This window comes from Mustela erminea, chromosome 11, assembly GCF_009829155.1.
Source record: "Mustela erminea isolate mMusErm1 chromosome 11, mMusErm1.Pri, whole genome shotgun sequence".
In the NCBI taxonomy this organism is placed as follows: Eukaryota; Metazoa; Chordata; class Mammalia; order Carnivora; family Mustelidae; genus Mustela; species Mustela erminea.
The window spans coordinates 94,996,392-95,024,170 of NC_045624.1; the positions used below are offsets into that span (position 1 = coordinate 94,996,392).

The 27,779-nt window shown below is 50.5% G+C and overlaps 1 protein-coding gene across 1 annotated transcript in view; it reads left to right on the forward strand.

Moving 5' to 3' along the window:
- The first annotated feature begins 11,864 nt into the window (after window positions 1-11,864).
- Window positions 11,865-27,779, forward strand: part of ABCA13 (ATP binding cassette subfamily A member 13) — a 323,477-nt gene continuing 307,562 nt past the window's right edge. Inside the window, exon 1 of the mRNA XM_032305346.1 lies at window positions 11,865-12,685. Within this exon, the coding sequence (XP_032161237.1) occupies window positions 12,536-12,685 (150 nt within the window). The 5' untranslated portion in view covers window positions 11,865-12,535. The remainder of the gene's footprint in view (window positions 12,686-27,779) is intronic.

Here is a 27,779-nt window from a genome sequence, read left to right on the forward strand (position 1 = left end):
GAGTTCCAACCTCCACCGACTGAGCTGGCCAGAAGCCCCTACTGTAACATTGCTTCATTTTTAAGTTTTTAAAAAAATATTTATTTATTTATTTTAGAGAAAGAGAGATTGAGTGTGCGAGCAGGGGGAGGGCCAGAGGGGGAGAGAGAGAGTCTCAAGCAGACTCCTAGCGGAGCAGGGAGCCTCATGCAGGGCTCGATCCCACAACCCTGAGATCAGTACCTGAGCCGAAGCCAAGAGCCAGAGGCCCAACCAACTGAGCCACCCAGGAGGCCCTATTGTACCTTTGCTTTGAAGCCTCAGAGCTGAAGACACAGTCCAGTTACTTTCAGGCACGTGTCACGTACTTTGAATGAAAAAACAGCCTTATTGCCGGTCAGTCACCATAGACTTCCTGTCAGAAAAAAAGAAGACTCTTTGCAAATCTACTCACACTTCTACACGGATAGAAATCTATTGGGAATTCGATTCCCATAACCGGTTGATGTCACTGGCACGGAATCCCTCCCTTCTGAAGACCTCCGTGGGGCGGCGTGGGCAGACGGCCAGACAGGCCAGTGCGCGGGGCACCGAGGCTTGCCAGCCTTCGTCACCCCGAGAGAACGACATGGTCAGCTTCCCATTTCCCACTCAGACCCTCTTGACTGGGACGTCTCCGGATTGTCCCCAGGAGCTGTCATGCCTCCTCACGACGCCACCAGGTTTGGGTCTGGAAGCTTTTACACCAAAGGACTGGCCACGGTGTAACCCCGGGACTGCTGGGCGGCGTGCTTTCCCCTCCAGCTGAGTGACAAAAGCATCATCGTCTTCCTGAGCCCCAGAGACACATGCCCCCGGGGGTGGATGATCACGGCTCTGAGGGCGCTGGCCCCACATGATGTCATCAGACCTGCTGCCCTCTCTCTTGTTCTTAGTGGATGGCTGTGGCTCCCATAGCCCCAGGGATGGCAGGGAAGGTGTGTGGCGCTGCCACAGACTTGTAGCTCCCAGTCCTCCCTGCAGAGAGGCTACCCTTATCTGCAGGGAAAGGAGCCTAGGCTCATGCTGCAGGTCCACCATCCTAGCACAGGTCAGGGGCCGGGTGTGACCCACCACCCGAGAGGGGCCCAGGCACGCTCCCTGGTGCAGGTGGGAGAGCTCATGCGTGCGTCTGAGAGCACGAAGACACCTGCTTCCCTGTTCTGCTGCTTTGCTACCTAATGGCTGTGTTGTCCCTCTTTCTTTCCTTCCCTCCCTCCTCTCCCCTCTCCTTCCCTTCCCACTCCCCTTCCTCCCCTCCCCCTCCCTCCCCTCCCCCCTCCTTCCCTCCCCCTTTTCATCCCCCCCTTCCTTTCCTCCCTCCTCCCTTCCTGCCTCCCTTCATTTTCCTATTGGACCATAAGGTACCTCTGTGACGTACATTTATTTATTTATTTTTATTTATTTATTTTTTAAAAAAAATTTTTTTTAAAGATTTTTTATTTATTTGACAGAGAGAGATCACAAGTAGATGGAGAGGCAGGCAGAGAGAGAGAGAGAGGGAAGCAGGCTCCCTGCTGAGCAGAGAGCCCGATGCGGGACTCGATCCCAGGACCCTGAGATCATGACCTGAGCCGAAGGCAGCGGCTTAACCCACTGAGCCACCCAGGCGCCCCAGTGATGTACATTTAAAAGTTACGAATGAATAAGCTGTGCGTGTAAAATGCCTCTGAAATGAGTCGCCTGTCTGAAGAGTGTTTAAAAATCCTTTAGCACGCAGTCTAGCACACGTTTGCAAAGCCGGAAAGGCTCCTCTCATTGTGTACTAGAAAGCAAAGCTGGAAGAATTCACGTTGCATCTAGCGAGCAGACAGGTTACGACGTACTGCACAGCCAGAGCACGGAACGGGATATTTTCGCAGTCTGCTTGCTGAGCTGTGGAGACAACTGTCCCTGACCAAGCCACCTTTAGGGACCCAGTGTGAAGGTGGGAAAGTGCCCCTAGTTTCTCCTTTGACAACTGAGGAAATCAAGGAAAATCTTGCTTTAAGAGACAGTGAGCCTAATCTGTGCCTTCAGAGATGGGCTCTAGCCTTCCGTGTTGTAAGATCGGAAAGTCAGGGGCACCTGGGGTGGGGTGGGGGGGGCTCAGTCAGTTGAGCTTCCAACTCTTGATTTTGGCTCAGGTCACGATCTCAGGGTCCTGGGGTCGAGTCCCGCATCGGGTTTCACGCTCAGCGCCCTGTCTGCTTGAAGATTGTCTCTCTCTCCTCTCTCTCTGCCCCTCCCGGCTCTCTCTCTAAAAAGTCAAACAAAAATCTTAAAAAAATAATAAAACCTCTAAAAGAAAATCAGAAAACCACCCTGGAAACTCAGGTTGGGGGTTAATCTGCTGTTCCCCCAGGATAGCTCGTGGGGTTGACTCCACCAACCCTCCGTGACTGCGAGCCAGTCCCTGCCTGTCCCTTGCTGTCTGCTTCCATCCTTGGCCATGGGAGTGACCTGGGGTGTGGGGGTCCTGAGTTCCAAGGGCTCACCCGGAGTGACTGGGGTGAGCTGGGCAATGTCCAGGTCACGTTACTGTCTTCCCCTCTCTGGAGAGCAGGCGCAGTACCCAGAGCTGGGGCTCCCCTGACCTCTCGTGTACTGAGCTGCACATGGCCCCCCTCTCTGAGCGGCGGGACACACTGGAGTGACAGGGCCACCTGGGCAGTCTGGAGCTGGCTGGAGGGGAGGCTTCCCCCGGCTTCTGTGGAGGGGTACTAGCTGGCTCCCTGCTCCTCCATCGGGGACGACCACATTGCACTGTCATTGTTTAGGTCCCCCCTCAAAGGGGCCCAACACCCCTTCATAATCAGTGTTCAACAGAGCTCATGGGCTTTCCCAAGTGGCAGCACGCAATCCCTAGGGTTCAGCTGTAGGACGCAAAGTGAATTCAGTTACTGCTACTCCCTAGATCACCCCACATGGATGGCGTGCTCAGTGACCACGGTCTGTCTAAGACCTGTTTATTGTTCTGCACCCAGGGAGGGCATTGTCCTGGGGGAAGTCCAGTCCCCTGAGGACTTGGGTAAGTTCCCTTCCAGCAGCACCAGTTGCCTGACAGGTGAGCTCAGAGAAGATTAGGAAACAGTAAACAGCGGCTCTCCACGGGAGGTCCTCAACTACCAACAGTAGCCACACTTAAAAATGTGTTAAAAATGCAAATCCTCAATGGGGCGCCTGGGTGGTTTAGTGGGCTAAAGCCTCTGCCTTAGGCTCCAGTCGTGATCCCGATGGAGCCCCGCATCGGATCTCTGCTCAGCGGGAAGCCTGCTTCCTCCTCGCTCTCTCTGCCTAATTGTGATCTCTGTCTGTCAAATAAGTAAATAAAATCTTAAAAAAATGCAAATCCTCAGGCCTTGGACTTCCTGAATTAAAAAAGTCTGCGTGTGAGACCCACAGTCTACATCTAACAGCCCCATGGCCACTGGGACACTCACTCAAGGGTCAGAACAACGTGTCTCTGACGTCCCTAACCAAGGAAGATCCAGCTGGTTCCCTGCTCAGGAAGAGACCCTTGTCTCTCCCTGCTGATGCCACAGAACAGCCCTCCCTAAATATCTCCTCTGTGAGCCCGGAGTCACAGGAGACCCCTTCCCAATCCTGTCCCAGTCCCTGGGCTGCACAGACAGCCCTTTGCTTTTGAAGGCAGAGGACAGGTTCCTCTCTTCCAGTCCCAGTGGGCAGGATTGGGGCTACCCAAGCAATCAGACCGCAGCCCTGCCAGCTGGTGGTTGTTCTGGTGTCTTTTGTTTGGCATACAGTGCCATGAAATTTAAAAGACAGATGCTTCCATGACTTTTTTTTTTTTTTTTTTACCATTTTCTCTTTCTTTCTTTCTCTCATTTTAGGATTTTATTTATTCATTTGAGACACAGAGAGAGCATGAGTAGGGGGAAAAGGCAGAGGGAGAAGGAGAACACCCCGCTGAGCAGGGAGCCCCATTCCGGGCTTGATCCCAGGACCTTGAGATCCTAACCTGAGCTGCAGCAGACGCTTCACCGGCTGAGTTCCCCAGGCACCCCTGCTTTGTTTCAGCAGACTGCCAGCCTAGCTAGCTTCACTCTGTAGGTCCCGACCCATCTTCTGTGAGCTCTGCATCCAATGTTAATTCAACTTCCAGAGGCTTTGCTGGGCTATTTTGGTCCGCCTCATATCCGTGCCCCCAGGGACTAATCGGGGTACTGGGTAGTGTCTGCTTCATGGGTTAGTTCTTAAAGTCTCTGCTATGAGGGTTCTGTTCATTCCCTGCATGCACAGCCCAGCGGGACCCCCGGATTTCTCACACAGAGCCAAAGGATCTTCTCTGGCCCCATCTGCTCTGGGATGTTGCCCACAGAGCAGTTCCCAGCTCACCGGTTCTTGGTGTGCCCTCCCCACCCCCCCCCCCCCCCGGCCCCACCAGGAAGAAGGAAGCTGGGCTGTGGTGTGTCCCGAGCAAGTACACACTTTTTGCAGCAGACAACCAAGCCTTGGGGGTGTTGCCACCCCCACTAACCTTCGGGAACCCTAAAGTGGGGTGTGGAGAGGGAGCCGAACATCTCTTTGCATGTTCTCTGGCTAGAGGCCCCCCTTTTTGGAGTTCTGCCGGTCTGTGTTTGCCCACACTTCCAGGGGGCTTCCCTAAACTCTTAGTCAGGCAACATGGAAGGAAGCACCCTGCACCCCAGCGAAAAAGAAACTCACCACCATACGTTGTTGTTGGCGTGTGAGGTCTCTACCCATCCATCTGTTCTTATTTACTTTTCAGAGTTCTCCAAGAGCTGGTGTTTTTAGTCTGTCCCAAGATTTTAGTTGCAATCAGTGGAAGAGAGGATGAACATGCTCAATCCATCCTAATTAGAGCCAGAACCCTAAGTCCTGCCTGGAGGCGGAAGGCTTCCAGAGAACCGGTGAGGGTGGCAGAGACCACAGCGGGGCCCTGGGGCAGCGAACCCACGGAGTCAGCCAGTGGGGCCCACCCTGCTGAGAGCAGAGGCGGGTCCCTGCACTCCTGGAAGGAGCGTGGCAGCGAGGGACAGAGGGGCCGGGGCCAGAACGTGAGGACACAGCCCCCAAGGGGCAACAGAGGTCGTGGGGTGGGCACCAGAAGTCCTGTGGGGATGCAGGCACCATGGCATAGAGTGATAGAGTCGCAGGGGTGCCGAGGCCTGCGGGCAGTCCTCATCGCGAATGCGGTGGGGGGACCGGGGGTGGTCCTCACCGGAATGGTAGGAAGGCTCCTTGTCGGGAATGCGGTGGGGGAAGAGAGCGCTGCGGAGCCCGGGTCCTGGAGGTACCGAGGCCCGAGGCAGGGCCGGGATCGCCCAGGGAGCAGGTGCACCCGCACAGGCGGAGCTCAGGGAGCCGGCGCGGGGCACCCGGACGTCCAGGACCGGCGAGACGAGCGGGACAGGCTGGGAAGGACGGCCAGGGCCGCGCGAGGAGAGGAGAAGGCGCGCGGGGCCGCTAGGCAGGGCCTGGCTCCGTGTGGCCTTAGATCCGGAAGAGCGCGGGCTTGCGGGGGACTGTGGTTGGAGTGTGAGGACGCGGCCCGACCGCGGGGGGTCTGGCACCGAGGCGGGCGGAGCTGAGAGGCTGTGGGAAACCTTTGCAAGGGTCTGAACCCCCTCAAAGTCCTGCGCCGTGGCTGAGGCCTTCGTGGTGGCGGCAGCGACGCTCGCTCGGCCAGTGCGCGCGTGTGCGCGCTCATGTACGTGTGCGCGCTCCCGGTACGACCCCTTCGCGGGCGGCGGGACAGGGAGGCGCGGGGGGCACCCGGGAGTCGGAACAGAGCCGCGGGGCGGGGAGGGGGAGCTGCGCGCGAGCTGCCCTGTGGCTGCCCCACCCTCCCGGGCCAGCGCCGAGCCTCAGCGCGCGCACTGGGAAATGACACCCGTCGCCAGCCCGTTACCGCCCTCACCCGGACACCTCGAGGACGGCGATCCTGAGTCCGCTGCTACCCTGGGGTTTGGATTTTGCTCCCGAGTTAAGAGTTAGACTCTCTGGCCTCGGTGTAAACGGAACTTAGCTTTCCTGGTTTCACCCGGAGAAATGCAGCTGCTGGCAACGGGCAGGTGCCAGGGGCTGATGGAGGTGGGTGTCCTCCCCAAGGACACCGAGAAGAGCTCTACTCACTGCCCGGAGAGTCCGCAGCAGGTCTGTGCAACTTTCTTCTCAATATCTTCTCGATTTCGGAGTTCTGGTTAATTTTCTTAGCTCAGTGGGCACCAGATTACACTAGAAGGTGAAAACCATGTTTTCCTATGAACTTCTTTTGAACCAGCATCCTTCAGAGACAAGTTGGAAAGATGGTTTTCTATCACAACAAGAAGAGAAACTACTTCAGATTCATGAGAACTAATTGAAATTAGCAAGATAGCATTTTAGGACCAGAGAAAAGTAAATCACCGGCAAGTTGTTTTGTTTTCTTTTTTAAAGAGACAATTAGGTGACTGAAGTTCTTTAAACGATGGAACTTTTAATCTCCGATTGTCTGTAATTTTAATAAAACTTTTTAATGGAGACAAAGAGGCGATTTTGCCTGAACATCCGGAATAATTTACATTCTAACTCAACCTGCATTACCATAACCTTTCAAAGGGACCAGCAGAGTGTGTGTCTGATAATCTCCCACATTCAAGTTCAGGAATGTTTATTTGAGGCTGTGGTTGGCTCTTTGGGGGCGGACCGCTGGCCCCCGCCAGAGGAAACCACGCTGGAAAGGGTTCATTCAAGCAGCGCTGGCCTGGGCAAGAGGTGGGGCTGGTTTTCAGCCCTCAGAGTGCCTTGTTCTTTTTGCCCTGCTGTTTTGGATTCAGTGCCCTTCCCTGCTGTATGTGTGCCGCGTTCCCAATCCACCTCTCCAGGAAAGCAAACCTCAGTGCACAGGAGCACGGGGTGGGGTGAAGGTAGGACAAGGGTGGCAAAGAGCAGGCAGTGGGGCAAGTCTAACACCCAGAAGGCCAAGCATCATTTCCAGAAGCCAGTAGGACACACGTCACAACAAAGGGCCGGTAGCTACTGCGTTGGGGTCTGCAGTGGCCGTGTGTCCTGCGCACATCATTCTGCGCAGGGCATCTGAGAGGGGACCAGGCAGTTTTCTTGTCAGGATGCTGTTACACTGAGAGCTTTCTGGCCATTCTGTGGCTTCCTGTGTGTCCTCCAGAGTCAAAGAATCTCCCCAATCCAGGTCATGGGCAAGCATGGGCTGTGAAGGGCTCAGCCAGCCTCACCAGCAGGTACACAGGTGAATTCAGCCCTCAGCCCCCAACTGCACCTGCCTTTGTAAACCCTCCATAGGAGCTTCCTGCCGTGGGCTGGAGAGCTTAGCAACACACTCCTTCTGTGTCACAGTGAGGGAGGCTGGGAGTCCGAGATCAAGGTGTGGGCAGGTCAGGTTCTTCCCGGCTTGTATATGGCTGCCTTCTCGCTGTGTCCACACTCACTTTCCTCTGGGCACACATGGAAAGAGACCCTCCTGGGTGTCCCTGCCTCTCCTGAGGACATCAGTCCTATGGAGTAGGGGCCCTCTGAGGACCGTATTTCAACCAATTCAGACACAGGGCAGGGGGTGGGGGTTAGGGCTTCAACATGGGAATTTTGGGGGCACGATTCAGTCCAAGACTCCATTTCTTCCTCCACTTTCCTTATGATGTGGCTTGCTTTCTTTCTTTCTTTCCTTCTTTCTTTCTTATTTGAGAGATGGAGGCAGAGAGAGAGAGAGCACAAGCGGGGGAATGGGCAGAGGGAGAGGGAGAAGCAGACTCCTCACTGAGCAGGGAGCCTGATACGGGGCTTGATCCCAGGACCTTGGGATCATGACCTGAGCTGAAATCAGACACTTAACTGACTGAGCTACCCGGGTGCCCCATTATGTAGGTTTCATGGGAAAGTTTCCATTTCCTAATTCCTGTTGGAGCAGTTTTTGTGTGTTATACCAGAAGAGTTATATAACAGAAGAAGTTTTGTTCGTTATAACTAATTAGTCGCACAAAGAACTTTTATTTGCAGCAGATAAGGAGACCCCAGGGAATGGCTTCCAAAGCCCTGACTCGCCAAGCGAGGGTGAACGGGTTCCTTTTGTTTAGGTTTAGGATGACGCCCTGTCATCCTAGGTAGAGGCGGGCGACAGCCGTGCGCGGTCAGGAAGGGAACACGCCTGTGCACACATGGTACGCTGGTAAATGGGGCTTGTGCTCCTCCCTGGGTGGGGATTTTAGTATTATAATGAGGTGAAGGTGACTGTAGGTCATTCCAGAGGGGACTCAGGGTCCAAGTGCGAGTCAGGATGGTCCAGGGCAGGGGTGAGGGAGGGAGGTCTCATCAGGTTTGGGTTTTCCTTTGCCTGAGTTAGGAGGAAAGCCGGAAAGAAGAGCTTGGGGGGAGACGTAAGACAGAGGTGGGCAGTCAAGGCCAGCTCTTGGGGTCAAGCAGGTGACATCCTTATACGTCCTCCCTCACCAGGCGTGGCTTCTCCCCCTTCTCTCTTTCTGTAAGGATGTCACCATTCCTTCCTTTCTGGCCTTGCGGCAGCAGGAGGCCACCATGATCCAGGCTGCTAGAGTGCCGCGGACAGGGGTCATCGAAGGAACCTGTGGCCCCAGCAGGGGACGGGGAGACAGGAAGGGGAGGAGGGGGAGCACGCTTCCAGAGAGAATGCCGCACACCGACCACTTAACTAGCAGAAGTCCCACCTCCATGGCTCGGCTCAGGGACATTTGGGTCCCGATCATGGAGCATCCATGGAATGGTCCTTGCTCAGGGGGCTTCATCACATGTGGGGATCCCAGGATCCAGGCTCCTTCCATCTTTTTGTCCCACTGTCCCCTAGGGCCCCGGCTGGAGAGTGGGGAGGTGCACCTGCTTTGGGGAACCTGGACTGGAACAGAGAAACGCCTAGCGCCCCACTGTGGAAGTGCCATGGGGTGCCCACCTCTCAGTGGTGCTCTGTCTGTCCCTGCCTCACGGGGCCCCAGAAGCCTGACTGTCTCACTCACCCCGCTACAGCCCACTCTGTCTCCCTTTCATCCCCCAAGCAGCTCTCTTTTATTGTTCAAAAGGGCTCTTGGGGGTCCTGGGGGGTCCTAGGGAAGGGGAAGGGTCAGGAGAGGACAGAGGTGGGTGACAGGCAGAGCTGTGCTAGTTCACAGCCTCAGGCTTCGGGGGTGAGAGCTGACACCTGCTCGGAGCTCAGCGCCAGGCAGCACTGCAGAAGGGCGGGCGCGGGTGTCCACAACATGGAGAACAAAGGCAAAAGAAAAAAAAAATTAAACTTCCTTGTAACTTAGAGCCCATTGACAAGTTTTCAGGACAGGCAGAGTGACCTTCCTCCAGAAGCTCAGCTGCCTCGATGTTAATACTCTGCTAGAGGCAAAAGGCAGCCTTTGCCTGACCTCAGCCCAATCTCCAAGATCCTGTAAAAATCCCTTTGGAAACTTCCTTTATCTCTACAAAACATGTTAACAATCCTCCCCTACCAAGCATATGGCCCCCGATATACATCTGAAGGTTCTGATGACTTAGGGTTTACTGGACTGTAGTAAATGACTTTGTCCTAGCCACAGGTAGCCCCTCCAGGTCCTGGAAATCTTGCTTCCAAATCTCTTAGAGACTTACACTCATTCCAAACCCCTCCCAAGTTGAAAGTATAGAATCGGTCACCCCTCATGCTCCCCGGGGAGCTCTTTCTGCCCACGGGTCCTGTCCCGTGCTTGAATAAAAACATCTTTCTTGGATTGAAGATGCCTCCAGAATTCTTTCTTGACCCTTTGCTCCCGAGCCCAGCACTTCACATCGTAAGGAGCAGGGGAACTTACACTCGAGGCTTGTTCTGGGCTCCCCAAGATGAGATCTCCACCCCACCCCCAAACCTTAAAGTTTCTAAAGCAGCCTTGATGGGGTTCAGTCATGTGTATCCTATGGATGGTCTCAGCACCCTGTCCCTCTCCCAGGGCCGTGTCCTTGGGGCAACCTCTGAGAGCAGGGGAGGCATATGGGATGCATATTCCCAAATAGGGAGGGAGTCAGGAGTCTCCCATGGCCGGGGTCCCTCTGATCCGTCAGCTGGCGGTCACGTCCTCCAGATGACCTCCTCCAGTCAGTGGTGCTCAGGTCGTAACCTCTCTGAGCACCTGGAGTGCCAGTCCCTGTGTGTGGGGTTGAGGGGGCGCCTTCGATGCTGCGGTGAGAGCAGGAATGGGCCGGGGCCCAGAGTCCATGGAGTGGACCGTGTCCGCCTCCCCCAGCAGGTACGCTCAGCAGCGGCCGCTGGGGAGGAGACCTTGTCTTTGACTCCTCCAAGGAGGGCTTGAGCAGCCACTGCCTGAAGTCACGCTATGACAGTTTACAAAGCGGGGGGCACACATGAAGAAGGAGCATGGTCAGGAGCCAGGCTCATGGTGCTGACCCGTCCAGGGTACCCTGTGTTTAGGGGAGCCTGGCTCGTGGCTGGGAAGAGATGGGTGGTGAAATGCACTTTAGAAAATCATGTATTGAGGAGAAAGTCACCTAACTCAGAATCTGCCCTTTGGAGCGAACAATCAGTACATTCCCATCGTTGCGCAACCCTCCCTTCTCCCTCGTTCCCAAAACACTGTCTTCACCCTGCAGGCAAACTCGCAGGGCGCCTGGCTGGCGTGCGACTCCTGATCTCGGGGTCACGAGTTCCAGCCCCACGTTGGGTGCAGAGATGACTAAAAGTAATTATCTTTGAAGGGGCCCACACCTACTTACAGTTCTTCCTCGGGTCTCTCCCTCCTCAGGCCCTGGCACCTGCCGTCTGCTTTCTGCGCATGGATTTATCTATCCTGGATGTTTCCATCCCTGGGTAGCACCCAGTGCCAGTTGTTTCCAACATTTGGCTGTTGTGAATAGTGTTGTGCACGTGCTCTCGTTTGAGTCCCTGCTTTCAGCGATTTGGGGTGCATACCTAGAGTAGAGATGCTCAAGTGTCCTTTTTGAGAGGCAGCTGGGGGCTCAGTCACTTAAGTATCTGACTCTTAGTTTCAGCTCAGGTGTGATCTCAGGGTCATGGGATCGAGCCCCACGTCAGGCGCGTCTCTCAGCACAGAGTCTGCTTGAGATTCTCACTCCTTCCCCCCAGCCCCCGCACCCCACTCCATGCACACACGCGCTCTCTCCCTCTAAAATGAAATGAAATGAAACAAAATGAAACATATTTCTGGTATCATGGGAAACTGTTATGTGTCGCAACCCATTCTCATGGGAACAACGGTGCTGGAAGACTATGGTCACGGCATATTCCCCCACCAGAGCAGGGCATGGAGTCGTGCAGGTCTGTGGAGAAAAAAAAAAAAAGGCTGTTGCAAACATAAAATGGAAAACAAAAACAAAAACAAAAACCATAGCTGGGGCTTTTCATTGTCCTGGAGTTTTAAAAACAGGTGGCGACGGTCCTGGTGCTGTCAAGTGTGTTGTCTGCAGAAGGAGCTTGGGTATCGGCCCTTGGGGAACAGGACGGGGCTGGAGGGGTGAGGGCCAAGGGCGGCGTGGTGCGCTGGCTTCCTGCGCTGGGCCCCACGCGGCCAGTCCGGCCCTCCCTCTGGTGCTGCAAAATACAGAACCGATAACAGAATGCAATTTTTAAACTGTGTTCTTTTAAAAAATAAGGTGATGGGGTCGTTGAGTCAATCCCTTTGCTGAAGCCTGTGCCCCTGTTTCCTGTTGCCAAAGCCACTGATGGAGCGTTTTCGGCTTGTGGAAATTGCTTTATGGCATGGAAGACCACAGGGTTCTGGTTGCCTGACATCCCTCTGACCACAGCTGGGGGCAACAGGAACCCGGGAGCCTCGGCCTCTGGGCGGGTGGAGCAAGCCCTTCCCAGCTCAGTCCCGCAGGCTGGCTGAGGAGGTGGCATGTGCAAGACTCACCCGGGGGAGGGACCCGCAGGCCTGCTGAGTCCTGCCCGCTCTGGGAAGGTGCCAGAGAGCCCCCTCCGCCGGGATCAGGGGCAGACGGGAGAGTGGCTGACCGCTCCTGTCTCAGCCAGTCATCTGAGGTTTGCTCGCAGGCCTCCAGCAAAGGCTGATGGGACCCTCCTTGCGGAGCCTCCTCCTGGAAGCACGGACCCTGGGGGGACAGGGGTGCGAGTGTGTGCGCGCCGGGCTGTCCTTGACCTGAGCCACCCTGCCCTGTCGCCGGGGACACCCCCGGGGCTTCCATCTCTTTTCCCTCTGATTGAGTCCCTGCCCGGGAGCCTCCGAAATGGAAAAGGCTCTGGTTGACGGCTCCTGTGATAGCTGAAATGTCACGGGAGGAGAGGAAGATTCCAGGCAATTCACATCAGGACCGAGGGGTCGGCGTGACGGTGGGCGCCGGGGTTTCCCGCCGCTCGCCCCCAGTGTTGTGCTCTCTTGGAAATTCGCGCACGACGGAAATGGCCCCTGGGGCTGCCCTCAGTAACCCAACCCTCCCAACAGCGAGCAGCCCGTGAAAAGGCAAGATTTCTCAACAGAACAAGAGGGACATTCGATGCCCGCCGCGCTCAGCCACCAGTAATCTGTCTTGCATCACTCACTTTTGTTGGGATTGACTAATGCGCGCCCGGCCTTCTCCCGGATCTGCAGATATAAGCCCGCGCTTCTCTGGCTTCCTGACCCAGCGCAGGAGGGCGGGCATGGGGCCGGTGAGGCGCCAGTTCGTAGCCCTGCTCTGGAAGAACTGGCTCTGCAGACTCAGGCACCCGGTGAGTGCAGCTTGCCCGCCTGGGGTCCGGGAGGTGAGGAATAGGGGTGGGGGCAGGATCAGAGGAGATGGGGGGTGCGCTGGTCTGGCCTGTCTGTCCCATCCTGAGGGAATCTGGGGCGAGGCTGGGTCATCCAGGACCCAAGTAGCCAAATTGTCACAACCAGGCTTCCGCCTTGTCAGAAAGGGGCTAGTTGAGAAAAACTCTTAAAAAAAAATGAATGTGGATTTTAAACCACAGCCCGTGTTTTCTGAGCCTCTGCAGATCCCTCCAGTGGAAGGTACAATTCCTAATAGTAGGTTACAGGTCCCCACGCTACAGCCCCAGGACAGGAGGCTGTGGTGGCTGTCTCCAGAGCTGGTGTGAGCCGTCCCCTCCTGTTAATTCTCAGCTTTTTGGAGCTGTATCCAAAGGACAGGGAGGCGCTCCAGAGTGGATGGGGATGGCTCAGACCAGCCTTGTGCTAACTGTTACATAACACCTGTAAGTTCACATTTTAAGATGCAGAAATCGCCTGCCTATCTGGCCAGCGACCTCTCCTTTACTTCTCGCTCTGCCAGATTGAAACGGACGCGTGTCCCCGTCACTCCAGCAGGGACAGGTCCTTCTCAAACTCTAAGGTCCACACAGCCTGTGGGGTTGCCCCGCTGACCCACTCTGCTGTTGGAAGATGTTCAGTAACCGACCCTGGGTTTCATTCTGCCGACTTCTCATTATCTACAACGTTCTTGCCCCCAAATAAGGCGAATGTCAGGAAAGGTGTTTTCTTTCTTCAGCGTTCGCGCGACTTGGGTGGGGAATTTGCACAAAAGTTTGAGGATCAGGAACCAACAAGCGAGCGTTCTGTCCTTTATTGCTCCTGGCTTGGGGTGTGTGTAGGTGTTTTTCAGTTAATGAATCTGTTCTACGGACATAGGTTTTGAGGGCCGAGCCTCTCGTTTCTACTATAGAACGTGTTGGATGAAATTAACTGGCCAGGTACCACAATTTCTGGTTTTTGTGTATCAGCCCGAGGGGGCGGGTACGGGTGCAGAGGGACCATCTACCTCGCAGCCTCAGGTGCTTTGGGGGTTAAACACAGTCTTGGTTTGATGCTGCCGAGATGAGTGTGCGCATCAGATAGAAACACTCAACGCGTTGATTATCCAACCATGCGTCCATCCTATGCTTTGCCGTGTTTCTCTCTGTAGTATTTTTCTCCTTACGACATAGCACCGGCTCACTTACTTGTTACCCTGCTATGGAGACCGCCTCGTATCTCAGATCCCCGGGAGTGGGGTGTTTCATTCTGATGTGTTCACCAGGGTAGTCCCTAGTGCCCAGACGGTGCCTGGAGCACAACAGGTGTTTAGTAGATATTGGCTGAGAGAGGGAAGCAGAAAAGCGGTGTGGGACTTCTGGCATCTCTGCCGGGTGCTCGGTGCTTGGTGAAGCAGACGAAGGTGTGCCCTGCCCGGAGCTCGGGACCCAGGAAAGCAGTAGGGAAAATTACCTATGTGATGAGCTCCTTCTGGGGATAGATCCCACAGATGTCCCTGTGCAAATGGGAAATGACACTTGCACAAAGTTGTTCAGCATGGCGTTGCCGAGACGGGCAACGTCACAGGGTCTGGAGACGATGTTCCCGTAGTGAATAAGGAGCGGGCCCTGTGTGCAGGACAAACACACCGGAAGGAACCATGATCAGGGAAACGCAGATCGGAACCTCGGGCGGCTTTGACACTTTCTGTAAAAACTTGAATTTTTTTTTTATACACGTGAATTTATAGAGGCACTTCTACATTTCAGCTTCATTTTGTTATGTCTTATTATTGTAGTCTTTTATTTTTGATTTTTTAAAGAGATTTTATTTATTTATTTATTTGAGAGGGAGAGCGAGAGAGACCAAGAGTCGGGAGCAGAGGGAGAAGCCGGCTCGACGCTGAGCAGGGAGCCCGATGCGGACTCCATCTCAGGACCCTGGTATCAGGACCTGGGCCCGAGGCAGACGCTTACCCGACCAAGCCACCAGGCGGCCCTATTATAGTTCTTTTAGAAAACACCTTATTACGGACATTTGAGGCCGGGAAAAGTAGAATAGTGTAGAACGCACGAATAATAGCCTCCTCTCTGTCTTCACACTTCGCTTCAGGGATTGCTGATTTCCTACTCTTCTTGCGAAAGAAAATGCCTTGAAAAAGATGACTGTTTTTGTAATTATTTTAATATCACTTATTTTTTCTCTCCTGATTTTTATCTATTGCACAAAGGACGCTGTAGCAATGAGAAACACTTTGAAAACCCTCTAAAAAATGTCATTATCCGAATGCGCCTGCTACTACTTTGGCCTTTTCTTGTCATTAGGCGTAGGTAGTGTGATATTTTTAAATAATGAAAATCACAGCCTTTTGCTTTTTTGCTTTCACTTCGCATGGAAACCCAACAGTTCCAAAGTTTCTGTTTGGTCTTCATATTTATTGCATTTATTGAAAGATAGTTCACCAGTTGGATACACCTGATTTTTAAAAAAGATTTTATTTATTTGATGGAGAGAGAGAGAGAGAGAGAGAGCGCACAAGCAGGGGTTGCTGCAGAAGGAGAGGGAGAAGCAGACTCCGTGCTGAGCAGGGAGCCCGATGTGGGACTCGATCCCAGGACCCCGGGATCATGACCTGATCTGAAGGCAGACGCTGAGTTCACTGAGCCACCCAGGTGCCCTGAATACACATAATTTATTCAAGCGTTTCCTTACGCTGGGTAGTAAGGTTCCTCCTGGTTCCTACTGTTGTGCTGACATCTTCATTCTGCACGACAGACACATCTTTGTTAGGGTATTTCCCTTGAATGAATTTCTTGCAGCTGGTTTCCGGGTCAGAGGCAAAGGCACTGGGCTGGACATGTCCAGAGCAGGGACCCTCAGGAGCACCCACCTGGGCCGTTTCCAAGCAACCTGGGCAACACTGGCAGACAGCCACTGGCCACTGGCCGGGAGCCTTGCCCTGTGACTTTATAGGTGTACTTTTGCATTTCGTATTAATGTAAATGAGTCTGATGCTTTGCTTCTCACTTTAATAATTTAATAACAACCGTGAAAAGAAAGAACAGGATGTATCCTTGTTCTGCAGCTTCTGGGGGGTTTCCTGTGTTTTATTAAGAGGGGGTTTGACCCTTCACTTGTGCAAGTGGATGGCACCGCTTCCCCAGTCTGCCCCTTACAGAGTGGGGACGGTTCTCGGAGTCTCCCGTATGTCTTAAAGTCATACTCTGCTCTGCGTTTCTGGTTCCCCCCTCCTTTAATGAAGACTGCGAAGCTTGGTTTGGTGAACTTTTGCTGAGGACTTGGGCTAGTGGAGGGGGGACCGGAGTATACTTTGATGCAAGGACAGCATTGTCCTAAAACAGTATGGTCCACCCCCCACTGGGGGTGAGAGGGAGATGATGGAAATCACGAAACTCCCCGCACCACCTAGTCAAACAGGAGCTGCTTCCCCCTGCGGAGAGACCCGCCCCCACCCCAGAGCCCTCCGTGCCCACGAAGCCCTGTACTCTTGCTTTCAAGGACCAAGTATCTGGCAGAAAACACACTCGCTCTTAGACACAGACAAGGGTGATGGGGTCTTCACCAGAGCTGCTCCTTCTGGCCCGGCCCCCAGGAAGCCCCGAGGCTGGGTTGGCTGCATACGGGCAGGCTCCCCACTCAGCACAAAGCCAGGCTCCAACTCCTTCCTCCCTGCTCCCATGGGAGAGCTCCTAGTAAGCCCACCCAACGGGGTCAAGTCTGTTAGGGCAGGTCCTTGAAACCACCGGCCATTTGGGAAACCACTGTTCTGGTTCCACATATGAAGAACCAATTCTCCAGCCAAGTTTCAGCGACTGTAGACCTTCGAACTGTTGTGTGTGTGTGTGTGTGTGTGTGTGTGTGTGTGTGTGTCTTCCTTTCCTGAGATCTTTGAGTTTTTGTCCACCCCCACAAGTGCTACCAACTTAACCTAGTGTCCCAACACAATTTCACTTTGGAAACAGCATGCTAGCTGTGAGTCTGTATTTTTCTGACTTTGGAGGAAGTCCCAGCCGTAAAGTCCTTGGAGTAAAGTAGCTCTTACTTCTTTTGCAGACTGTTCAGGTCTTAGAGATGGATGCTGGCTGGTTTTTGTGTAATTATAGTGTACTGGTTACTTGTTGTCAGGTTCGCTATAAAGGCCTATAAGAGTGTTTGTTGGAACCGGAGGCCCAAAGGGTAAGAGCTGACCTCTTTGCTAGGCAGGTTGGAAAAAAGACTGAAGGCTGGCTCCTGATAACATGCCACAGTCATATATTTAAAAAAAAAAAAAAAATAGCAGAAAGGTGCCCTTGGCTGGCTTGGTTGGTGGGACACATGACTCTTGATCTTGGGTTCTGAGTCCAAGCCTGTTGGGTGTAGAGATTATGTAAAGATAAAATCTTTTACAAAATAGGATAGATTTATATTAGGGGAGATGAGACAGTTCAAAAGTGTTCTTCTGCTTTGCATCGAGGTCCAAGTTTAAGAACCCAAAGATATCCAGTCTGTCTGTCTGTCTTTCTTTCTTTCTTTTTTTTTTTTTAAAGATTTTATTTATGTATTTGACACACACACACACACACACAGAGAGAGAGAGAGAGAGAGAGAGAGAGAGAGAGCAGGGGAAGGAACAGAGGGAAAATGACAAACTTCTTGAGTGCAGATCTTATGACCCTGAGATCATGACCTGAGTGGAAATCAACAGTGGGACGCTTAACCGACTGAGGCACGCCGGCGCCTGAGAAAATCCAGCCTTTCAAATGTGTAGAAAACAAACTGGGTTTCAGGAAAAAGGAATGCGATTTCTTTCTTCCCAATGCGGTTGTTTGTCAGGGTGGAGAGGAAAAAAAAAACTCTGTTTCTATTGCTTTTCTGCTGAAAATAAGACCTACATAAGGGAAGGAAAATGGCGAGATCCTCAAAAAGCTAGTTCTGGAAGTTTTTTTTTTTTTTTTTTTTTAAGATTTTATTGATTTATTTGAGAGAGGGAGAGAGCGAGCACAAGCAGGGGGAGCAGCAGAGGGAGCTGTGGAGGGAGAGAGAGAAGCAGGCTCCCTGCTAATCAGGGAGCCCAATGTGGGGCTCGATCGCAGGACTCTGGGATCACAACCCCAGCAGAAGGCAGACACTCAATGGGCCGAGCCAGCCAGGGGCCCCTAGATTTTGTTTAGAATGGGGGTCTGTGTGACTTCCACGAAAAACAGAAACAAAACAAAAGCAACTACAAGCAAATGACCGAAACTCCAAAACCAGGGTCCTCCTCCTTTCCACGCAGGGGTTTCCTCCTTACCCAGGAATGTGGGTCTTGGTTGGGAAACCTGGAGTTTCCCTGGTTTATTCTCTTTGATCTCAGATAAGCCCAGGTTTTCAGTTACAAGAAAGGTTCACAAACACGAGCAAAACCAACTTCCTGATAATAATCCCTCCAGAGACCAGGGCCAAGGGTACCTCAGCTTGTTTTGAGAGACTGTACTGGAGGCCCAGGTAGTATCCTGGGGAGCATGTTCGTTTTATCACCCTGGGCCTCCGAGGTCAGCTCTGCATTTGCCACTCAGCTGTGCCTACCTACCCCCCAACCCACCACCTCTACCCCTGGGCTGAATCAGCCAACACGCACCTGAGGGAGGGACCCCACTGCGCCCAGCCCCACCCTGGTCACTGGCGGCCTGGACCAGGCAGCCAGGGCTTGTCCCAGGTGGCCCTCACAGGCTCCTGTCACCCTGCGGCTCAAAGCTGGACCTTCTGGCAGAGTCTAATCTGTGCACCCGAGAGCTTCCGTTTGGAAAACACTCCTTAGGGACGAGGGGAAAGAGGCAGGGAGGTGTGTCCCCGCCACCCATCCTGTCCTCTGTCCCAGACTTAGGGATCCCGGCTGTGTGTGGGACAAGAGGCTGCTAGGAGGGACCCACATGGAAGGTCAGACAGTGCTGTGTGTGCCCTCAGGGGGCTTCTGAGTTCGGGGCCTTTCTTTGGCCCCAAACACAATGACGTTAGAATAAATTCCACACAGTGATATGTCTGAGCCAAAAGCCCTCACACTACCTTCCATCGATGTGGGTCATGCTACCCGCCGACCGACTTCCTCTCAGAAGGGATGTGCAGGTCACATGGTGCCAGCTGGTGTGTCCGGTGCTGTGTCCTGCCGGCCCGCGGTGGCCCTACGGCGTGGGTACCTGTGGTCTCTGCCGGCCCACTTCATCCACGTCCAGGGGCATATGAAGGTTTTTTTTTTTTAATCCAATCTTCTCTTTTGAAAGGTTACTGTAAGAAGGAACATATTTGTCTGTATTTTCTCTTATATAAATTGGCCAAGGGGCACCCGGCTGGCTCAGTCGGTGGAGCGTGTGGCTCTTGATCTCGGGGTGGTGAGTTCAAGCCCCACGTAGGGTGTAGAGATGACTTAAAAATAAAATATTAAAGAAAATAATAAATTGCTCATCCAATTCTTTTCCATTTCCATAATTGGGAGGAGGTCGTGGAGACCTCGCTGCCCTTCTCGTTGGTTGGTTTCTGTATTTCCATCGCTCAGATTCTGTTTGTGTATCTTGCCACCTCACCTTTCCTTTTTCCTTCAAACACGTCTTTTAGAGTTTCAAAACTGCAGGAAGTACTTTTTGAAATTTTAACAGATTTTACTTATTTATTTGAGAAAGAACGAGTGGGGAGGGGTGGAGGCAGAGGGAGAAGCAGACTCCTCACTGAGCAGGGGGCCCCACGCAGGACTCGATCCCAGGACCCTGGGGTCATGACCTGAGCCGAAGGCAGCCCCTTAACGACGGAGCCCCCCAGGTGCCCCTGCAAGAGGATGTTTTATTCACCCACAGGTCGGATCGACAGTCCCCTCGCTACGGGTTTCATTAGATTTGAGTTTTCTCTGTTTTGGACTTCTACCTACTTAAGGTACACTTGGGGGTATTCTGCAAAGCTTTAGTTTATCTTTATAAAAATTATATCCTAGAATTCAGGCGGTCAGACCCCCCCCCCCCCCCCCCCCCCCGCCGCCATGCAATGGTCTTCTCTGCCTCAGGTTACTTTGTCATATATTTAAAACGTGGTCAAGTCTGTTTTGGGACAGCCGTGGTAGGCGCCATATGAATGTTTGATGCAAGAGTGTGGAAGGAAAAGCAAGTGTTTTTCAGTATAAAGCTTAAAAAGCCATAACAGTAAAAAGCAAAGCAAAACAAACAAACAAAACCCCAAAACAAGGGAAGTGAGAGAGAGGGCACATCTTGTTCTGTCCTGGCTAACTCAGTGGCTAGCTCAAAGATTTGCAGGGACTCCCTTAGGGAGGGATTTTGGACACCGATGGAGAGGTCTGGGGAGTCACAGCTCCCAGTGGCAATGGGCTGCTCTTGTGGCACTGTTTTATAGCTGGGACCTCATAATACCTCTGGGAAAGTCTCCTCTCCTGAAAGGCTGGCATCCGGAGGCCCTCCGTGCACCCCAAAGAGACACAATAGAATTTCACGCTCTCTGCAAAGCCCTTTGTCTGCACAGACCAGGGAGCAGACTAATTACATGCTTTGCTCCAGCTTCCGTGATATTCTAAACTTGTGATGCCTCCTCCTCGCCCAGCCAGTAGGTCTCGTGACCATGTTCTCCTTCTGGAAAGCCCTCTTTCTTCCTTGATTCACTGCTAATTCTAATTTTTGTACTGGGGGTGGTTTTTTTTTGTGTGTGTGGCTTTCGGTCATCAACGAAACCCCTTGCTGCCGGAGCAACCGGGAGGATTTAAGGATGGGCTTCATGGAACCGCACCTGCCAGATGTTCCATTCCCGGAAGACAGAGGAGCATCTATTTCATGCTGAGGCCTGCGGTTCAGTCCACCATGTACTTCAGACTAGGTCCAGGATGTAGGGCAAAATACTGATGATTTCGATCTCAGATGCGGAAAACTGGCAAAAAATTACCTACCTCACTGGCTGTTGTATGGCTGAAATAATGGAAGAGCACAAGCTTGTAGACGGTGCAGGGCTCTGGATAGGATAGGAGGGCAGGGCCTGGTCATCCTGATGCGTGTGTCCCCAGAAGAGTCCCACGCACGGGATGAGCACACTTCCTGATGAATGAATGCATGAACAAACGAACAAATGAATGAATGAAAAATACACTCACTTTAAGGGCGCCTATGTGGTTCAGTCGGTGAAGCATCTGCCTTCGGCTCAGGTCATGATCCCAAGTTCCTGGGATCGTGTCCTGCATCCGTCTCCCTGCTCAGAGGCGAGCCTGCTTCCTCCCTCCGCCCCACCTCCACTCCCAGTAGTGCTCTCTCTCTCTCTCTCTCTCTCAAATAAATAAAATCTTTGAAAAAAATACACTGACTTTTATTCCTCCAGTGCACAGCAACTTAATGATCCACTGTCCTGTTTATTTTTTTGCATGACTTACGTTTTTTCTATTCACAGATAAGAGAAGCGTTGTTGAGCACACCTCTCTCTCTTATTTAAATTGTGTTGTGTCGGTCACCTCACAGTACATCATTAGCTTTTGATGCAGTGTTCCCGACTCATTGGTTATGCACAACCCCCAGTTGAGCACACCTCTTGACTCATGTATGTAATTATCTTCTCAAAAACGATTAGCCTGAACGTTGTCGAAAATTATTTATTTATTTATTTATTTAGATTTTATTTATTTATTTGAGAGAGGGAGAGAATGTGCACAAGAGAACTAAAGTAAGAGAGAGTCAGAGGGAGAGGGTGAAGCAGGTTCCCCACTAAGCAGGAAGTCCAATGCGGGACTTGATCTCAGGACCCTGGGATCATGACCCGAGCCGAAGGCAGATGCTTAACGGACTAAGCCAACCAGGCGCCCCCATTTTTATTTTTATTTAAATATTTTATTTATTTTAAATGGAAAGAGACAATGTGCACACTAATGGGGGAGAGGGAGAGAGAGAATCCCAAGCAGACTCCCCGATCGGCACGGAGCTGACACGGGGCTCGATCCCACAACTCTGAGATCATGACCTGAGCTGAAATCAAGAGTTGGACAGTCCACTGACAAGAGCCAGCCAGGTGCCCCTGTAATTCTCTTTCTGTATTTCTATCACTTGTTTTTCGTATTTCTTGAGGATACTTAATAGGCTTATAAATGCTTACAATTATTTCATCTTCCTATTCTAAAACTTCCATTATTATATAGTGATTTTTTCTAGACCTAAGAACATTGTCTTAAAGCCTCCTGTCTGATTTCACCAGCCAGTTTTAATATTTACCTTGCATGTCTTTTTCATCTCTTGCTTTTTAAAAAAAGAAATAGTTCTATTTATTTATTTATTTATTTAATTTACTTTCTACGTAGGCTCCACCCCCAACACAGGGCTCGAACTCATGGCCCTGCGACAAGAGTCAGTGAAGAGTCACATGCTGCACTGAATGAGCCGGGCAAACACCCCTCTTTTTCGTCTTTGTAGTTCAACCGGTCGGTGTCCTTATAGTCTAATTTTATTTGTTCCGAATAACAGATAGTTTTTAAAAAATGAAACCTGAAAATACTTGTCTTTCAAACAGTGAGCTTAATCCAAGCATTTTTTGAAATCTAAGCCTATTATTTGCAAATCTCTTTAGCGTTGGTCTCTGGTTGGATAACTCGGTTTCTAATTCACTGAAAATTTTCTTTTGCCGTCACTCTTGAGAGGTCATTTCTCTGGGTACGTAATTCTAAATTGATCGAGTTTCTCTAAGCCATCTACAGATATTTAACTTCTTCTCGTTTCTTGCTATTGATGAGTTCTTGGCAAGTCCAACCATTCCTCTGAGGTAGTGTGGCTTTATTTCTTGAATTGCTATTGAAATCTTTCCTCGGACTTAGGCGTGGTGAAGTTTTACAGTGGGTTTGTGTTTCCTGGCAAGTGTTATGTTTCCTTTATCAATGGATTTGTGTCTTTTGTATGTTCTGGAAAGTTCTCAGCCATCTGTTGTTCGAATATTTCCTTGCCTGCCTCCCCTCCATTCCCCTTGAAGGGACTCTCCTCACTCACTATATCTTACACTTAAAGATTCAAGTAAGGACTTCAATCTTCTTCTTCTTTTATTTTTTTCCCAAAGATTTTATTTATTTACTTGACAGACAGAGATCACAAGGAGGCAGAGAGGCAGGCAGAGAGAGGGGGAAGCAATCTCCCCACTGATCAGAAGAGCCCGATGTGGGGCTCGATCCCAGGACCCCGAGATCATGACCTGAGCTGAAGGCAGAGGCTTTAACCCACTGAGCTGCCCAGGCGCCCCTTCAATCTTCTTATTTATTTATTTATTTATTTATTTATTTATTTATTTATGGTCCCTTTCCTTGTCCCTGTTCTCTGGAGATCACTCTGGAAGACCAACAATGCGACAAAAACCGTGTTCTCGTGGCAGGAGTCCTGATGTTTCTAGTCAGTGTGCTTTTGGAAACAGAAGTGACATTATTGGATTTTAATATTTGTCCCACTTTTATTTTGGTTGGGTGTCATTGCCAAGATTTTCCCCCGTGGGGTTCATGATTAATGAATGATCGGTGTTTTTTCTTTTTATGATAGAGAATATATGTATGTTGGTTCACACTTAAGGGCCAATTTCGTTGGTTATTATATTTTTATCACACTTTCTCTTTGAACTTTGCCCATTTTGATGCGCTGGCCTCTACCACTGAATGCTATTGAGATGTATTTGAGGCTGGACTGATTTTTTCCCTACTTGTTAATGAGTTGTTGTTTTTTTTTTTCCTCCCCCTCTGGATTCCTGTGGTATCCTTCCTTTGTCTTTGGAGTCCAAGAGCCATGGTTCAGCTATAGCTTCAATTTTCCCCCCGAAATACAGCATAGTCTTCTCGTCTTCAGATAAACTCTTCTTTATTTCCAAAAAGTTCTCCTGTATTCTATCTCTGGGAGTATTTTTTGTCACATTTTGCTGGATTCTCTACTTCAGGGATGCTCTTCTGTGTTTACAGTCCTACCTTTAAAAATGATTTAAAGAAAATCACTGTTGTTATCTCAAACTGTTCCTCTAATGCAGAAATCAAAATTTAACCGGCGTCCCTTCTCTTTGTGTGGTTTCTGAATCATTTAGAATTGTGCAGCGACGATTCAGTCATTGTTATGTGTTCATTAGATCTGCAACTTCTCTTTTCATTTACTGTCTTTTTTTTTTTTTTTTTTGGCGCTCTTGTTTTCTGAATGTTCTTATTAAATTGTTTTTCTGTATGAAGTGGTTGTAAAGAACTTCTTCATTTTCTTTGCATTGTTTACTTCCCGGTCATGCTTTATGACTTTGGTTTGCTTATTTGTTTCTTTCTCTCCGGAATATTTAGACAGCTGTTTCGTTCTTCCTTTTAATCTGTTTCATTCTTGGAGAGCTCAGCCAGGTGTTATATCTGTTCTCGACTCTCTTTTCCGTAAATCTGAGGCCAGTTTGATTTCTCCCTCAAACTCTAGCGCAGTCTCTGAAGACACCCTATATGGGCCGATTTTCTGTGCAGGAGGGATGGTTTGGATGAGAGTGGAGACGGGCAGGAGGCCAGGCTGCCAGTGAGAGGATATGCAGACACTGTTGCACCAGATGGGCTCTGAGCTCTGGTTTGGGATTTTGTCCAGTGTTTTAGCCACGTTCATTGCATCCAGTTGGGGAAATTGTTTTCCAGCTCTGGATTCTTTCCACCTGATTATGTGAAGCCGTGGAAGCTTCTTCAACGGAGTCAAGCTCATTGCTCATTTCTCTTTTGCATTTCTTGTTCCCAGACACATTTCCCTGACTCCTGCCAGAGGGAGAGAGGCGACGCCTTGAGAGTGCTCACCCCACAGATGCGGGTGTCGGGGCCGGGGTCCTGGGATTGCAGGTTGCAACATTACAGCTTTGGAGGTGTGGGGCTGAGTCAGGACTGACCTGTTGTGGGCTTGCTTGATCTGCTCCAGACTTGTTCCTTGGCATTTTTGTACTTTTTGTATTATGGAAAGACATGTCATCTGTCTTTCTCCTCTACCTTCTTTTCCTTTTCTCCCTTCCTTTTGTCTGGGAGGAGAGAACGTTTGTAAGGAAGTGTCCATATTTTATGCATACGTGTCTGTGTATGGAATGCTAAGGTCTCAGCAAATGCCACTGCCCTTCAGCCGTGCTTTTAGGAACCAAGGAGGGCCATCCATGGAAGTCGTGGTAAGGGCCACTTCGGATGTGGAGGTCGGGGCACAGAACTGGGCACTTCTTCTATCTCCTGCTTCTGGCCCAGGACTCTAATGTGAGGTTACGTGACTGGGGGGCTGCTGTTTTACGAGCATAGACGGGTTCCCCATCTGATTGCTCTTGAGAGCCTTGGACAACACGAGTGTGCTCTGTTCTCGGCCCTTCCTAGTGCAGGGAAACCACTCCTGGTGGACCTGAGGTGTGGGCCACGGTGGGAAGCATTCCCATTTAGCAGGAATGGGATGAGAAATGTCAGACAAGGGGCGCCAGTGTGGCTCAGTGGGTTAAAGACTGCCTTCAACTCAGGTCATGATCTCAGGGTCCTGGGATCGAGCCCCGCATCGGGCTCTCTCTCAGCAGGGAGCCTGCTTCTCCCTCTCTCTCTGCCTGCCTCTCTGCCTGCTTGTGATCTCTGTCTGTCAAATAAAAAAATAAAATCTTAAAAAAAAAAAAAAAAAAGAAAAAGAGATGTCAGACAAGACTCCGGGATGATGAGGACAGACCAGATGAAGAGCGTGATACAAAGCTGTGATGAGTGAGAGCAGGCAGCCTCTGCAAGCTTCCAGAGAAACAGTCTCATGAAAGGCGGCGATTCACGCGCTCACAAAGGGCAGTGACACAGCAGAACCTGCTGTTCAGAGACTTTGCTTCTGAGCGGAGTTATTTCAAATTCCGAACAATGGGAGGTTTTTCCCACCTGGGCTTTTCCGAGCAGCCGGGGATGGGCTTGTAATCAGAGACCCGATACAGTTTTTTGAAGTTTAACCAGGGTTCTGTTTTATTTCAAGATTGCCAAGAAACTTCTCAAGTATACGATGTGGAGTTTTATATTTTTTGACAATGTTATTTCCATTTGAAACTGGAGGTCCCCCTTTGACTTGAGGGTGGGACGGGTAAATAGCTTCATGGCTGCTTACCGCCTATTTTAATTCTTCTGTGACAAGGCCCCTTAAATGATGGTGGTCTTTCCATGTAGGAGAAAGAAAATCCAGGTGCTAGAAATGAAAAGATTGATACATGGATTGCATCAGAAATTTTGATAATAAGAAGGCAAATAAGACACTGGAGAAAATATTTGCAATACTTGAAGCCAACAAAGGACCAATTAAGGAATTCTTCAATTCAAAAAGAAAATAGGGAAAAAAAAAAAAAAAAAGAAGAAGAAACAATGATGCACAAATGAGTTAAAAAAAAAAAAAAAAAAAAAGGCCGGGAGTGCCTGGGTGGCTCAGCCGGTTAAGCATCTGCCTTTGTCTCAGGCCATGATCCAGGGTGCTGGGATCCAGCCCCAAATTCGGCTCCCTGCTCAGTGGGAAGCCTGCTTCTTCCTCTCCCTCTGTTGCTCCTCCTACTTGTGATCTCTCTCTGTCAAATACATAAATAAAATCTTAAAAAAAAGGCAGAAAGAAAAAAATGCATTGAATGGGCTCTGAAACAGTAAGACTCTCTCTTTAGTGTTAGACTGAGTGTCCTCAAGTTCTTGACCTGTATAGAGTCCTGTTCGTGCGTTACTGACTGTCTAGCCTGTTTTGTGTCTGACTGTAAACTTTCCTTCTATATAGGTGTGTGTGTGTGTGTGTGTGTGTGTGTGTGTGTGTGTGTGTATGAATATAATAGAAACATGGATGCAGGGAAGAATGAGAATTAATGGACAAGGAATTATTATATACTAATCCATGAAATGCTTGACCTAAATACTTAAAGAGAAATTCTTTTTGCATCTCGGTTTGATAAAACATGGACAGACATTTAAAAGTCTGTTAATCTCGGGTGCTACTGAGTGTGGGATCAGAGGAAAGGTGGGTGGTTTAGCTTTTACTGAGGGCATGTTGGTCGTGGCTATGCAAATTAAACATCATACACACTTCGACTCAGTGGTCTCACTTGGTATTGGTACTCCATAAAGAGACTTACAGAAGTCAGCCAAACGTGTGCAGAAATTCATGACAGTGATGTCCCCAAACAGAAGACTGTGTAAGTTTCCATAAATAGGTGGTAGGTTGAATAAGTTAAATTCTATAGTAGGTTATTGGGCACTTTTTAAAAACAATGAGTTGGGGACACCTGGGTGGCTCAGTCAATTAAGTGCGTTGACTTGGGTCGTGATCCTGAGGTCCTGGGATTGAGCCCTGAGTCAGGCTCCCTGCTCAGTGGGGAACCTGCTTCTCCCTCTGCCTGCTGCTCCCCCCGTTTGTGCACACACTTTCTCTCTCTGACAAATAATTAAATAAAATCTTAAAAAAAAATGAGTAAAGTAAAAACAATGAGGTAGATCTATAAGGGCTGATACGAAAAATTGTTCCCCAAAACATTACCTATGTGTATGCATTTTTTAAGATGCGTTTATTTATTTGAGAGGGAGAGCATGCAAGGGGGAGGGGCAGAGGGAGACGGAGAGAGAATCCCAAGCAAACTCTGCACTGAGTGTGGAGCCCGATGTGGGGCTCGATCTCACCTCCCCATAATCACCACCTGAGCCAAAAACCAAGAGTTGGATGGTTAGATGACTGCACCCCACCAGGTGCCCTGCTGATATAGGTTTTTAAAAAAGAATTCAGGAAACTGTTCAGAGAATTTATCCTTTGGGAGAATGGTTGTATTCTCTCTGTACTTTTTGAATTTCCTAACCAAGCATGTATGTAATTATGTACAACATCAGAAGTTGTTATATGGATGTTGGGTCCAAACCATTTTCTGTTTTCTTTCTACCTCTCTGTCTAAAAAAAATGGCTGCCATATGTCATTTAAAAATTTTTAACTACCCCCCCCCAAATTCATTATGTATTTATCCTTCTTAATTCTGTCCAGTCATTGTTGAATTTGGGACGTTTTCTGCTTTGCACACCTGTATTCAGAATTAATCAGGAAATCCCCCCCTACTACAGCTCTACTCCCAGACTTCAGGAAAGGATTCTTTGT